General features: G+C 45.8%; 1 protein-coding gene across 1 annotated transcript in view; it reads right to left on the bottom strand.

The window, feature by feature from the left end:
- TTLL9 (tubulin tyrosine ligase like 9) overlaps positions 1–15,964 on the bottom strand; it is a 35,051-nt gene that overhangs the window by 3,355 nt on the left and 15,732 nt on the right. The window contains 11 exon segments of the mRNA XM_090285266.1: positions 752–876; positions 2,017–2,130; positions 3,458–3,654; positions 4,468–4,526; positions 10,489–10,576; positions 11,416–11,456; positions 13,181–13,271; positions 14,448–14,476; positions 14,479–14,520; position 14,654; positions 15,178–15,246. Of these exon segments, the coding sequence (XP_090141392.1) occupies positions 752–876; positions 2,017–2,130; positions 3,458–3,654; positions 4,468–4,526; positions 10,489–10,576; positions 11,416–11,456; positions 13,181–13,271; positions 14,448–14,476; positions 14,479–14,520; position 14,654; positions 15,178–15,246 (856 nt within the window).

The raw sequence follows: 15,964 nt of genomic DNA, 5'->3' as shown, positions 1-15,964 counted from the left end.
GTTTTGGGATCATAGAGATTGGAGTTCAAGTCCCGGTTACCGAGACCTTAAGCAAGCTGTGTAACATCTAGAGATCATTTCCTTATCAGTAAAATGATAACAAAAGCTGCCTAAAAATGAAATGAGATAAGGTATGTGAAATATTTAGTCTAGACCTGGCAAATAAGTGTTTCCAAAAGACAGGCTCTTACTAATATTGTTGAATGATGTGGAGAGGGCTTCGTGGGAAAGTGGAACTCAACACTGCAGCCCTGTGCCAGTTCTGTGGAAGGAGAAGATGAGTATATGCGTTTTTTAAAAACTGGAAGGAAATACACCAGATTGTTAAAGATGGTTATGTCTGGATGGTTTTTTTATTACTTTAGTTTTTAAATATTCTACAATAAGTGTGAATAATTTTTATAATCAGAGAGAATTTTCATTTTTTTAAACACTGAGTTTAAAGTGAAGCCCTGAAGTCCTTAATTTCTCTTAGCCTATTGTGCAGGGTTTTTCGTTTTTTTTATTTGTTTTCCTAAGCCTTTTGAAATCTCCCTCCTGACAGATTAATGATATCTCTCACTTATGTGCCAGGCAGTGTTCTAGGCATATATTGAGATAGAAACTATTTAATCTTCATTTTACAGAGGAAGAACAAAAAGTCTAAGTCCTTGGCCCAGGTCATACAGCTGTAACACGCTACGAGTCCTAGACCACCTGGTACCTCCCATGACGTATCCTCAGTGCCCACTCCCCACCTGGCCCCACATACCGAGGTGTGTGTTGGTCACAAAGTTCCCCATCTCTGACAGGTCGGGAGCTCCCTCTTCTCTGCTGACAGGGCCATCATTCCACATGAGGTCAAAGCCGCCCACTCGCTTCTCCCTTCCTGTGAGCCTGGGGTTAAGAAAGGTGCACCTGTTGGTCTCCACACTGTAAGAATTCCTTCTTTCCTCCACCCATTCACTGGCTGTTCCCCATGTGCCCACACAGGTCTCAGAGGGCTCATCCCCCATTTTTGTCCCTTGGCTCAAACACTTGCCCTCTGTACTTCTGCATTCTGGTTTCAACTCTGCTGTCTTCCCCAGGCCGTAAACTCCATGAAAGCAGGAACTGGGTCTGCCCTTTACTATGTTCTCAGTGTATGGCACAGGGCCTGGCACACAGTCCGGGCTCAAGTGTTTGCTGAATGAATAAATGATGGTAGATATAGTGGACACCTGAGTTTCCCCCTGCTCAGCATTTATTTCATCTTCTTTCAGCCTAAGGGTGCCTTGGTTTTGCCTTTGAGAACTACTACTCCCTCTCTCACTCATGTGGCTCAGGTGAGGTTGATTGCACCCTCTGGAAGGTGGACACAAGACCTAGGCCTGGTAAATCAGAATCACAATGATTGGTTCAGAAATGGGCATGTGGCCCAACCCCACCCATGAGCATGAGAGTCAGCCCTCAATCTCTTGCTGGAATAATTGATTAAAAGCTAATAGAGAGGAAAGATGAGAGAGTGAGAGAGAGCAGGAGAGAAAGGGAGGAAGGGAGGGAGGGAGGAGACAGACCAACCAACACTGACTGAAGTCAGACACTGGATTTTTCCATTATATACACATTGTTATAACAATATATAGTTTCTTACTGAGCATTTATTGTAGCTAGGCACTTGGCAATAAATTATCTCGGTAAATTAATCTAACAATCCTGAGAGGTAGACACTATTTTCCATTCTACAGATGAGGAAACAAACTCAGAGAGGTGAGCAGACTGGTCCAGGGTCCCCCAGGAGGAAGTATTGAGGAAATCCTGCTGGACGCAATCCCAGAGAGCTGTGGTTAGCCCTGCTTTGACCCCAAAGGGCTGAGTCCTTGGACCAGACTCCAACCCCATGTGGGCATCTCAGTGTCTCCATCTGTAAAGTATCAGGGCAGGCCAGAGCACATTTGCAGGCTCCTCAAGTCCCAAGGCTCTGAGTTCTATCTCGTCCTTGGTGGGAAACCCAGCTGTCATGTACTGGGGTGCATGAGCGAGGCTGCCCTCCCTCACCTGGCCTCCATGTCCACCACATGCAGGGTGTCTTCCAGTAGGCAGGTCTTGAGCTCATAGTCCTCCTGGCTGCTGGCTGTCAACGATGGAGACGCGTTGATCTCCAGGAGCCAACTGGGGAGGGAGGAGAGTGGAGAGCCTTAGGGTTACGTGGTCCCTAGAGCCCCTGGAATTTCATTGAGAGGCTAGATGGGGTGCCTGGGCCCCACCCTCAATTCAACCAAAGTCGCTCTCTCCACTTTCCATTAGAAAAAAGGTTTCAGTGGCTAAAATTTTTTGAAAACAATTGTCACAAATTCGATATCCCCACAGGGGCCGGGTTATATGAACTGGAAAGAGCTTTTCATGTCTAAAGGGCTGGCAAGGGCCAGCTCCTGGGCAGTGCTACCCTGTGGGAGTGTGAGCCTGGAATTGCTAGACCATCCTAGTTTTTCAGAAAAGCCAAACATCCAGATTTTTGTGTGAACATCTCCCAGTGTTTACAGATTGTCACTGAACTTCAATTAAAAGGAAACAAGCAAACACATTCTGAAGGCCAAATGCAAAGTGTCTGCACATGAAGAGCAACCCAAGGGCCTCCAGCTTACAATCTCTTGTTTTGTGCAACCTGGTCATTTACAGCCAGCATCCTGGGCATAGAGAGAAGATCTCACCCAGCAGTCCAATGGGAGACTGGGGTCCCACTTTCTGTTCTCTGATGCTTCCTCTATGCTTGTTTCTCCCATCCATGTCTACTCTAATGCCCACGGCCACATCTTACCTCAGGGGGCAAAGGAGAGAGACCCATGGGTACCACAACCCTGTTTCTCTTGAACCTGGGCCCCGACTTAGGTCTTGCTCTAGGACTCCTACTTCTGGCTCAGAAAACCCCTCAGTACCATCCAGGGACCCTGGGGAGGGGCTGGGTCCAGGAGCCCCAGTGCTGGCAGGGAGCAGCTCAGCTCTGGAACTATGACCCTGGGCCTGCCTCTGCCCTCGACTTACTGTGTGGCCTCAAACTCCAAGAACAACCCCACTTGGTTCTTGGGAGGGCCATCGCTGTGGTCCCTGCCACCTCAGGGCGTTCTTCATCAGCCCAACCTCATGGACACTGAGGGAGTGCACTCAATTCTTGACAGGGATAAACATGGTAACAATACTCCCTTACAAGACACTTTGCAGCCCAAAAGCACCAGGGCTTACTGTGGGGAATTTTCTTGCCTGTACCAGAGGCAGATATTCAGGAAAGGCCTTTTAGTGCCAGACATGGGGCTCAATGATCTATAGACAATACCTCATTCATTCCTCCTAACAATCCTACAGGCACAACAACCATTTTACAGATGGACAAACTGTACCCAACTAGGAAGTGGCAGAGCTGAGATCGAACCCAGGCAGTCTGGGTGCAGGGTGTGGAAAGAGTGCCCCCTGGGTCCCCAGGGCCACTGGTGCATCCACTTACGGCTTGAGGTCCTGGTCTATGAGGATGTCATAGCCATACAGCTCAAAGCAGTGCTTGTCACTGATGATCACCTTCTGCACGCTCTGCAGGCTCTTAATGAAGATGTTGTCCATTTTGCTGAAGAGCGTCTCCACTGCCTCTGGCCCATGCTTGGATGCCAGGTACTGTCGGAAGCGCTGGAGCATCCATTTGCAGCCCTGGGGCCCGCACATTGGGGTTGGGAAAGGGAGTCTCAGTTAACCAGGACCTGGCCTGCCAGGACCCTCTGACAATTGCCATCAGCACAGCCCTCAGGCTTGACAAGGGGAGCCTATCCCTGAGCACTGTAATTATGAGAACCCCAAATGTGTCCCTCCTTTTGGGGCAAAGACTCTGCATGCCCAAGGGATGTGCCTGACCAAAGTGTGTGTGCCTCTCTTTCTAGAGCATAGCCTGGGTACCCACAACCCTAGAAGTTCTTGCCCAAATGCCCTGTGCACAAGCCTCTCCCCTGGGCCTGCCTGCCTCCCTGAAAACAGATTGCATTGACCCTGTGTGCATCCCAGGGCCCAAGGAATGATCAACTGCTGTTTGTGGTGGGGTTGGTGGGTGTGCAGGAGGCCCCTGCTGTGTGGGTGTGAGCTGGGGACTAGTTCTCCCTGTGCGCCTCTGTTCTATTAACTCAGAGAAGTCTGAGAATTCTAAATCTGAACCTGGCCTTGCATGTTATTAGAGAGAAGATAAATAGATAGGTAGCGGAGATAGAAGCATATCTGTCAAGGAAGGAAGATAAAACACATTGTTAGAAGGTGTGTTAGTTTGATTTACAACTTTTAAATATCTAGACACATGCAAGGGCCTTCATTTGTACTCTTGCCCTGGGCCCTGCAAACGGGAAGGATGGGACTGACCTCACTGTGAACTATGAGCTCAAGGCAGACAGGCCTGTCCTGGGCTCTTTGACATTCTAACTCACCACCCCAGCCAGTCCCAGGGGCTGTACCTGGGGGTCAGAAGCCCAGTTTGCTCACCTTCTTTGGGTGGTAGTCGGGGGATGTCTTTTGCACGGCAACATTGGTGAGGTGAACATCTGGCAGAGGCTGGTGGTCAAGGATCAGTGTGAACAAGAAGAGTGCTCCATGAAGTCCCCAGAAATCAAACTAAGACCCTTCCTCGGGAGTTGATGGGGAAGACAACAAAGCAGCCCAGAGGTCATGTGTGTGGGCTTTAGAGTCAGATAGATCTGAGTTCAAATCCTGCCTGCCTCTTTACTGGCTCCGGGCCCCTGAGGCTGTTTTGCCACCTATTAAATGGGACTACCTAATAATATATTGGCCTCCAGGACTATTTGAAAGATCAGATAACACTCTGTATAGAAGCACCTTTTACGCTGCCTGACAACTGATACTATATCATGATCTTTCAGCTCAAGAGGAGAATGTTTTGTAATAAGTAGAGAGACTAAATATAGAATAGCCACCTCAGGACATCCTGAGCTCTCTGTCACTGGAGGGGCTCAGGCTGAGTGGCCACTTTGTAGGAATATTAGAAAAATAATCCAGCTTTGGGATAGGGTCGAGGTAGCCTTTGAGGTCTCAGCTCTGAAAGACTACCTTTTGTTGTCATCACCATGGTGACAACCAGTAATGTCATGTTCACATACATCATCTCATCTGTTCCCCAAATTATTCCCATCTCAGAGAAGACAGCTTTGAGATGCAGAGAGGTTAAGGGACAGCCATTCAGGATGCCACTTCATTAACAATCACCCCCCACAGCTGAGTAGGATGAATCCCCCAAACCTCATGAAATGACCATAAGATGGAACTTTCTCCAGGACTTATTGGGACAGTTCACAGATGGGGAGGTAGAGACTCTAGGTCTCTAACCCAAGTCTAATTCCCCTAAAACATAAGCTGCTCTGTGTTTGTAGCATATGGACAGGGGAAGGTGGCTTCAGACTCTGGGGAGAGGTGGGTTATCCTCCTTAGCACTGTCATCTCTTCTTAGGAGCTTCCAAAAGACATTTTTTTTTTTCACATTTGTCTGAGAGTTTTTCTACCTTAATTTCAAAAAAATAAGCACATAACAAACCACTAAATAATAAAAGAGCCCTTAAGTTTCTGGTCAATTGATTTTCGAAAAGTATGCCAAGGCAGTTCTATGGGGGGGGAAGCATAGTTTTTTCAACAAATGGGCAGGGATGCTGGGACATCCACGTGCAAAAGAATAAGGTTGGACCCTCTCCTCATGCCAAACGCAAAAATTAACTCCAAATGGACCATGGACCTAAATATAAGTGATAAAACTTTAAGTCACTTAGAATAAAATATAGGAATAAGCCATGACCTTAGGTCAAACCAAAAGCACAAGTGACAAAAGAAAAAAAAATAGATAAATTGAACGTCATCAGAATTAAAAGCTTTTGTGCTTCAAAGGACATTATCAAGAAAGTGAAAAGGTGGGGCACAGAGAATTTTTAGGGTAGTGAAATAGTCTGCATGATACAATAATGATGGATACATGTCATTATACATTTGTCTGAACAGCCTTAATGTAAATTATGGACTTTGGGTGATTATGACGTGTCGATGTAGGTTTATCAATTGTAACTAATTGATGAGGGCTAAGAGAGAAGAGTGGGTGACTGGTCAGCTGACCACAGAGCCTCCCATCTCTACAGACACAGACCAAACGGCCAAGTAGCAAAGAGTAAACAAACAACTGAAGCCAGTCCCTAGAGAAGTGGAACTTATTAGTTGTGAAATTGTTTAGGGGAAAGAATTTTCGTAGCTTAGATACAACAGTAAAAATCCAGAGGAAATCAGTGGACAGAATCAATTCTGCCAAAATAAATCAGATTATCAAGGCAAAAGTGAAAGGCAAACATGTCCAGAGAAAAGATCTGTAGCTAATATGGCAGGCTGACACTTCTGTCACATGAAAATCCCACATAAATTGTTAACAATAAAATTTTATGACCCCAATAGATAACTAAAGGACATGGAAACATAAAAGAGAAAATATAACTGGTAAAGACCATCTGGGAAAATGCCTGAAGTTTTTAGTAATTGTATTTCAGGACATAAAATACAATTTTAAAGGGATGCAAATGGGGAAAAATGCAAATTGGAAGAGATGGAAATTCTAAGGCAAAAGCCCGCTTCCCCAAGTCAGTTACGTTTTTGTAAACGATTTTATTTGAAAAAAAAAAACAAACTCCAAACCCCAAGGACAGTTGCAAGAACAGTATAATGAATACCCATATATGCTGACCTAGATGTGCCAATTGTTTCAGAAATGACTTCTTAAAATGATTGAACTGGGAAGGTGGGGTAAAATGGGCCCTGTCAATGTGAGGATAAAAATATAAAGAAATCTAGAAACCAATCTGACCAAATGCCCTTGACACAGTATTTACACCCCTATGATATCATCCAAAGGAAAAAAATTAAATATAGTAAAAAATTTGTAAAAAAATATGTTTCTTTGTAGCCTAGTATGTTGTATTAGGAAGAAATTGAATACTTCCCCAATGCCTGTAGCATGGATGATTAGTAAACCAGTACATCTACTCAGTGGAATATTTGTAACTAATAAAAAAAGTCTATAAGGAAAATACTAATACTATTTAGTGAAGAAAAGGTTATATCTCTACAGTGGCAAACAGTAAAAAAGAATTGTACAAACAAACCTGGGCGAAAATACATCACAATAGTAAGCAGTTATCTCTAGGAAATGTGACTAGACAGGTTTCTTATCTTTATTTTTTCCTTTGTGCATTTTGTGACTTATCTTTAAAGAGCTATACTATTTTTATTATGAAAGCTATATTCTTTAAATGTTTCATTTTTATTATTAAAGTAACGCATAGCAATTGTAAAAACAATTCATAATATAGGGAAATGTGTAAAGTTGAAAATACTGTATTTGTTTCCTGACCTGACTGTAATCCTTCGCAGTTTCATACTTACTTCTAAACAGAAACATACTTCCTTAAAAGCAAAAATGGGATTATCAGCATACCACTTCTACACCTTGCTCCTTGTTTTTTACTTAATCATCTCTCTGAGATTTCTTTCCAGCCCTGGCTGGTTTAGCTCAGTGGATTGAGCGTCGGCCTGCGAGCTAAGTGTCGCTGGTTCGATCTTCCAGTCAGGGCACATCAGAGAAGGAAAACTCTGACTCCAAAAAACCTCCGCTGCCTTGCGGCATACCTCTTCAGGGGAAAGGCTAAGGGAGTAAACCCCGACAGAAAATCCGGAGCCGGAGTCCCTAAGGCGGTTTGACGTTGTAGTCAACACCGGCAACTCCTGCGGCGCACCTGAAGCCAAGCACCTGAAGCCAAGCTGTATTGACTCCGTCTTTCCCTTGGACCCTTCAGCTGCGAAGAGAGGGGGGGTCTGCTGCATGGGCAACAGCAGACCCTCCATATTACCCTGCCCAGGCTCTGTAGCTTCAGCGTCATCGACAAGATGTCGATTCAACACGGGAGGAGACAGATACCATGTCACTCCCGAGTCGGACTGCACAGCCATTCTCGGCGGTGCAGATAGACTCTTGAGAAGCTACACCATCGTCTCTCGAGACGGACGGCTGCTGACGACGACGAGATTTCTTTCCATGATGTGTTAATCAACCTCATTGTATTTCACAGCTGCCCCGTCTCATGCAGATGCCTTACCATTCACCTCACCATCCTTCAAGGGAGCTTTGAATTGTTTCTACTTGTTTTTTTGTTTTTGTTCTTAGATTTTATTTATTTATTTTTAAAGAGAGGGGAAGGGAGGGAGAAAGAGAGAGAAGGAAACATCTGATATACTAGAGCTACATCTATCGGTTGCCTCTCACATGCCCCCATCTGAGGACCTGGCCTGCAACCCAGGCTTGTGCCTTGACTGGGAATCAATCTGGCAACTTTTTGGTTTGAAAGCTGGTGCTCAATCCACTGAACCACACCAGCCAGGGCTCTACTTGTTTACTATTACAGTGTTGAGATGAATATTTTTGTATTCTGTATGTATTTTTATATTTTGTGTGTATATTTTGACTATACACATAAACTATGTATGTATATATATCAAACTATATATATTTCAATGTACAATTATTAAAGTCAGTTTAAAAAACGTGTCTAACTATTTTGTGATCCAAGATTGCTTTATTATTTTAAAAGTTGGTATGTAATATCTGAAGCAAATATGGCAAAATATTAATATCTGTTCAGTCTGGATGGTAGATGGATAAGGTTTCTGCCATAGTCTTTTCTGAAGTTTTTTAAATTTTTAAAATCTTTCAATATTAAAAATTTAAAACAATTAAAAGAAGGGGTGGAAAATTACACGTAGTCACTCACTGTGAAAGCAATAAGGCCTCGTTAAATAGAAACTAGAGCTGGGCCTCGGTTTATTTAATAAGGCCCCATGATGCCCCGAGGTCTGCGAACACTTTGAAATGGTGGAGGGACCCCCCCTTCTTGTCCTGAGTAGTCCCTCTGAGCTTTGCACTGTTCTAATACATTACTCGCATCATTTAATTTTAATTTTCTTTAAAAAATTAGATGGAACAAAAATGTAACTAAAATAAATTTGATGACTTGCATCTGATAAGTGCTTGTTAGATTTACAAAATAAAACACACTGGAAATGCTGAAGTTGGCAAAATAGAAAAACAAACAAATTATAAAAAATTCTCAGGAGGGCCTACTCCCATTCTAACATGCAGGCAAGGCAAATGCATTGCCTTGGACAGAAACTTAATCGAATGATGAAATTAAGGCAGAGAGCTGTGAATTGGGTAAAAGCATTAGCTGCATCGCCCAAAGCCAGAGGCGTGGCAGCCTCACCTTCCATTTCTGTCTCTTCCACGTGCAGGTAATCTAGTCCTGTTGATTTAGCTCTGATATTTCCATATTGTTTACCCCTTTTCATCTGTTGCTCAGGCCTACAAAGCTTAAGCACATTTTCTGATGTTGATATTTTAACCAGATAACATATTCACATGGTTCAAAAGTCAAAAGGTGTAAGGATGTATATAAGGAAATATCTCCTCCCAAACCCCGTTCCCACCCACACATTTCTCCTCCCAAAGGCAACTTCTGTTTGCAGTGTTTTATACATCCTTTCAGAGATGTCCCTGCACAGATAAAAACATGAATAGAGGTATTTTTAACATGAATGGGAGTATACATTTCACAGAGTTCTATACTTTGTTTTCTTCTCCTATTAATGATACATCTTGGAGATTATTTCATATCAATACATAAAGCACTACCCCCCCCACTCCTTTTTGACAGCTACATACTATTCCATTGTAGAAATGAGCCGTTCATTTAATTGTTTCCTATGTTTTTCACTCTCATAAACAAGGCTTTACAATGAATAACCTTTAAACCTCTCTTTTCCTACCCATAGGAGAAAGTCCCAGAAGGAGAATTGCTGGGTATGTGCCTTTGTCTTTCAATAGACACTTTCCAGAGTGCCTCCTAATAAGTTGTACCAATGTACACTCCCACCAACAATGCATGTATTCCCTCAACCTTGCAACACAGTGTCTTAGCAAATTTTTGGCCCCACCAATTCGAAGGGTGAAAACGGCATTGTATTTGAATGAGTGAGTGAGCCAATGACGAGGCACTGAAGAAAAGGCACATAAAAGGATGCAATTACTCTTCAAAGGGGCTCAAACTGTTTGATCCTATAAATACTAATGGGTGTGAATATTAAACACTATGCATACAAACCGAGGTGCATGTCAAGCACATCATCAATGTGATGATTAAGCGGAACCGTGTGACATGAGTTGCTCTGAGCAGAGGAGGGCTGCCTTCCTCAGAGCACTGGGGGACCTCCCACCCCCACAAGACTGTAAGCTCCCAGAGGGAAGGAACCAGGCCTTTCTTGTTCACTGCTGTACTTCCTGTGCACAGACCAGAACTTGGCATTCAGCAGGCACTCAGCAAATATCTGTGGAATGGATGTGCTCTCTCAGGACAGCTAGAGGACAGGAAGGGCAGAGTGCATGGGGGATGGGGAGGTGGGAGCCCAGGATACACTGGTCATCGATGCTGTTGAGTGTGAAGCGGGTGTTGGAGAAGCGGGCAAAGCCATCCCGGTACAGCCAGGCCCGCAGGGGGATGTACTGTGACAGAGGTGGGAATGCAGGAAGAGAAAAAGGAAGGGAAATAAATACACACACTTTCACACCTCCTGGCTTTTGCACCTGCTGCTCCCTCCACCTGGCATGCCCTTCCTTTTTTCCCACACCCCTCTTCAAGAATCTGCTCAACCATTAGCCTCCTTTGATTCTACCCCCTCTTTCCCTGGGGTGGGGGTGGGGACAAGATGCAGAAGAAAACAAAATTAATGATGTGTTCATGGTCCCAACTAGACAGTGGGTGAGCCTATCTCCTTGTGCCCAGCATAGAGGGGTGCACCATGAAGATTTAAATGTTTGTCGAATGAATGAATGAATGCATGAATGGGCAGAGGGAGCATAGCAACTCCTTGGTGAAGAGACTAGGTTCTGGGGCTAGGCTGCCTGGATTCTAATCCCAGCTCTCACTTAGCAGCTATGTGACGTTGGGCAAGTCACTCAATCCCTGTCTCCTCATCTGTAAAATGAGTAATAGAACCTACCTCCCTGGGTATTAGAGGACTGAATGAGATAAAACCTGCTAAATACCAGGGACTGGGACTTAGTAGGTGCTCAGTAAATGTTAGCTGTGCTTACCATAGATGACAGAAAGGGTGAGAAGGGACATGTGAAGGGCAAACCCAGATGCTGAGGCGTCTAAGATAGTAAAACTTAGATGCATTTACCTCCCCTCAACCACCCTCAGATGTCCCCCTAGGCTCTCCCAGGCAGGCAAAGTCAGACAGGCTCACAAAGGTACCCCCAGAATGGCTCCAGTTCCCTGCCCCTGAGTCCAGCTGCCCCTTACCCACTACTGGAGGAGGACACCCGTTTGTGTTACTCACCGACATCACCAGCACGTAGACACGCAGGTCAAACTTGCGGCCTATGAGACAAGGAAATAGTTAATTCATGTAGCAAACATTGATTGCCAAGCACCATGCTAAGTCTGGGGGATATGGCAGTGGACACACAGGCATGAATCTCAATAAAGTCACAGGAGGTACAAGGTTCCCTCCTGGTCCAGAGGGGTCAGGGCCCTCAGGCAGGAGGAACTGCATAACCAGGGGCCCAGTGGGGGCGAAGAGCTTGGTCCAGGAGCAGAGTGGAATGAGATGAGGTCAGTAGAGGCCAGGTCATGTGCAAGTTTTAGATTTTGTTCCACCAACCACGGGAAGCCGCTGAAAGGTGTCCAATGCCTCTGGCTACTATGGTGGGGAAGGGCAAAGGGGACCACAGCAGCAGTGGGCACCAGCAAGGAGGCCAGCACAGAAGGGACAAGATGGTGGCCAGGACAGGGAGGAGGGGGCCAGACAGATTCAAGAGCTGGGAGCTTGGTGAAGAACAAGATGTGGGAGGAGGAAAAGAGAGGGACACACCCAGACCAGTCTCTGACATCTGGCTTAGCAACAAGGGAGTGGTGGGGTTGTGTCCCCAGATGGGGAGGCTAGGGGATGAGCCAGACGGTGGGGGGAGGACAAGGGCTGGATTTTAGGTATTTGGGTTTGAGTTGCGGGGAGATGCCCAGGAGGGGATGTCACAGGCTATGGGACATCAGGATCTGGTATGTGGGGCAAGATTGTGATAGAAAGCTGGGAGTCACTGGGTGACATCTGAAGCCACAGAGAGAGGACGGGGTCACTGGGAGAGGGAGGAAAGGAAGAAGAGACCCAAGGCCTGCCCTTGGGGAGGGCATTATTCAAGAAGGTGAGATGCCCCTTCCAGCACCTGGCCCCACTCAGATGACAAGACCTTCTGGAATTACTCCCCTTCTCACACATGGACTGACATGCCTGCATTTACAGACCCATGTGGGAAAAGCAGATGTACAGACGCCCTGGGGAAATTAGTGATGGCTTCACGGGAAGGGACCAGGTGGTATGAAGATGATAAAAACCATTGGGTTCTATGCTTAAGCTGGTATGTGAATATATCTCAATTAAAGCTGTTATTAAAAAACAGAAAACAAGGATGTTCAGGCAAAGTGAAATAAATTGCCCAAGGTCACACAGCTATTAAGTGGCAAGGTCAGGATTTGAACCTAGGCAATCTGGTTCCAGGGACTGCACACCCATTGACAAACCCATAGAAAGAACTTCTCTGCCAACCCACCTCAGGCCCTAAGCCCTTGCAGTTTCCTCTCTCCCCAAATTTACTCACAGGTGACTCCTAGTTGTCATTTAGGTTTCAGGTCACCTATCACCACCTCAGAGAGGCCCTCCCTCCATCTCTCTCCCATCATCCAGCTTGATTTACTTCATAACACTGTGGAACTATCTTGTTTGTTTCTGCTTTATTGCTGTCTGTTCACCTGGGGTATAGACTCTATGAGAGCGGAGTGAGCAGCCAGCACCCAGGACAGTGAGCAAGTGGGTTCTTGAAGAATGACGGGGATTTTAGTGAACCAAGAAGGGAGCGGGAAGGGCAAGCCAGGCAGAGGAGCTGCACAGGCAACAGCCAGGAGGTGGGAGAGTGCAGGGCAGATTGCCATCTTTGCATCCCGTCATACTTGGTGTCAGGCCAAGCCCACAGCAGGCTGCTAGTCAATGCCTGTTGACTGACTATTGGACTGTCCAGTAGAAGAGCAGGGAGCAGAGAGAGCCAGCTCACCTCCTATCAGATAGGGATTTTCGATATAACGCTGAGCTACATAGTTCTCCACGGGAATTTCTTCTTTCTGGTCATCCGAACTTCTTGCATCCTAGTTGTAATATCAACAATTATTTATATTTATTGAGCACATCCTGATTACTAGACATTGTATTAGGCACTCTACTTGGCGTATATCATTTGATCCTCTAATCAACCCTACAAGGGAAGCTCTAATGTTATCCTCATTCTACAGGTGAGAAACTGAAGCACAGAGAGGGGGAGTGACTTGCCCAAGGTGACACAGCTGGTCAGTAGCACAGCTGGGTAGTAGGCCCACACCGACTGGGCCTAGAACCTGGGCATTTAACCCAACAGGGCAGCCGCTGGCCACATGTGGCCATGTACATTAAAATTGACTAAAAGTAAGTGAAATTATCTAATACTACATGGATGAACCTTGAAGACATAATGCTAAGGAAAAGAAGCCAGACACAAAAGGGCAAATATGGTATGATTCCATTTAAAGGAGGTACCTAGATTAGTTAAATTCATACAGACAGAAAGCAGAATGGCGGCTTCCATGGGCTGGAGGCAGGGGAAAATAGTGAGTTGGTGTTTAATGGGGACGGAGGTCAGCTGGGGAAGATGAAAACGTTCTGAGGACGGTAGGTGGTGATAGCTGCACAACTGTGTGAAAGTGGTCAGTGTCGCAGAACTGCACACTTAAATATGGTGACAATAGTCAACTTTATGTATATTTTCCTGTGATAAAAAGGAAATAAATAAGAACTCCAGTCCTTCAGTCACACTAGCCACATTTCAATGGCCCAGTGTCAGCACGTGGCTAGTGGCCACCATATCGGAAAGCACAGGTATGCACTGTTGCCTCTACTGCAGAAAGTTCCACTGGTCAGCGCTGCCTAGGGCCCCACATAGGCCCCCAGGGACAGTCCTATCCCTTCTCCACCTGATAATTCTCTGCTGGCCCGCCCAGCTCAGGAAGACAGTGAAGATCTCACATATGCACAGCGCCTCACAGTCTGCAAAGCCCTCACCCACCCACACTGTTCCCTTCCAAGTAAGTTGGTGAGGAAACTGAGGCCCAACGTCCAGACTCACATACTTGGTGAGGTAACATGACATTCAAGCAGCAGGGATTGCTGAAACCCAGGGCTTCTGGCCACAAGGGTGGGATTTTTGACATCCTCGCACTCCAAGTTATTTCAAGACATAGGCAGCCAGGCCTTGCCTTTCTGGGACCCAGGCTGCCCCCACATATACTCACGTGGCTGCCAGAGAGATTGACAGCACTTGGGCCTGCTGGGCCCCCAAGTTGGTGAACTTCTTCCCAGCAGTGCCTTGACTATTCCATGGAAGGAATCAGGACACAGTGGAGGGAGGAAATTCATTTATTGAGCACCTGCTATGAGCCTGCTAGTGCAGGAGGTGCTGGTTGTGTAGGATTTTGGTCGTCCTGCTCCTCTCACCCACCCTACACTATTATCCTCTCTAAATTCAGAGTGCTTCAGCAATTTTCCCAAGACCACACAGCTTCTGAGTGGTGGAAGCAGGATTAGAACCAGGATTTCTACTGCATCATGACTTGGGACATGATGGGTGTAGGAGGAGGAAGGGAGCTACCTAAGTCTCAGTCTAGGACCTACCAGAACTTAGCCAAACTCTCCCAAGCCAGGGGAGTAGGAGGTCCAGGTAAAGAATGCAATGTTTTCAGGTTTTAGACATATTAACTCACTGCATTCTCAACAGGTAATATTACTAGCCCTCATTTACTTGGACACAGATAGGTGAAATAACTTGCTCAAGTTCACACAGCTATTAAGTGACAAGGTCAGGATTTGAACCTAAGCAATCTGGTTCCAGATACTGGAACTCATGGGCAGACCTGTAGGCAGAACTTCTCCGCCAGCCCTCCAAGTTTTCAGGGAGAGAAAGAGTGGCCTTTCGTTCCAGTGAGGGCAGAGAGTTTAGGGAGCAAGGGGGAGAGGTAAGCTCACCTTCCTCCAGTCCATGATGTCCTTCAGTTTCCGGAAGAGGAAGATGCCCTTCCCCTGGGATCGGGCTACCTGGGGTGGTGGTGGATGCAGAAAGGTGAGCATTCAGCTCTTTGTGGTTCCTTGTTCACCCCTTTTCCTGGGGCCCCTCCCCAGCATTTGTCTCCATCTCCTTCATGGGCCTCCAGCTATCCCCAGAGGAAAGGCCCAGCCCAACCATGAAGAGGCTGGAATAGAGAAGGTGCTAAGCCTGACAGGAGGGTGAGAGAAGCAGAGAAAAGTGAGAGACCAACATAGCTCACAAAGACATCAATTACATGAATAATACAAAAGAACAGACGATTAAAAAACCATTTCTAACAGTCCTGGGAACATATCATCCAATTCTTTTTTTGGAAATCAATTTGCCTTCATAATTAGGTTTTCCTTCAGCTAATACTGAAATCATTCTGCCTTCACTGAATGCCAACATGGATAATTCATAGTTCACAGAGTCTATGGGCTGGGAGAATCTTTAATATCATGCAGAGCAGTCAGCACCAAAGGCATTACTCCCTCCTATGACATCCTCTACCATGGGCACCCACCTGGCCTTGCACATTCACAGTGCCGGGGAGCTCACTTCCCCTATATCCAAACACTGCGCATTTGTTGCAGAATAGCTCTATTAAGCAGTCATCCAAAGGGTATACAGTAGGTGTCTACTGTGTACTAGGTATTATGCTATAGCCATAACCCAGACCTCATGGAGCTTTCACGGCCTAACCTGTATTGAACTAAAATTTCCCTG

Source organism: Furipterus horrens, unplaced genomic scaffold (genome assembly GCF_987537825.1).
Source record: "Furipterus horrens unplaced genomic scaffold, mFurHor1.1.pri manual_scaffold_8, whole genome shotgun sequence".
In the NCBI taxonomy this organism is placed as follows: Eukaryota; Metazoa; Chordata; class Mammalia; order Chiroptera; family Furipteridae; genus Furipterus; species Furipterus horrens.
The sequence above is the reverse complement of the archived record's forward strand: the minus strand, read 5'-3'. Positions and strand labels throughout refer to the sequence as shown.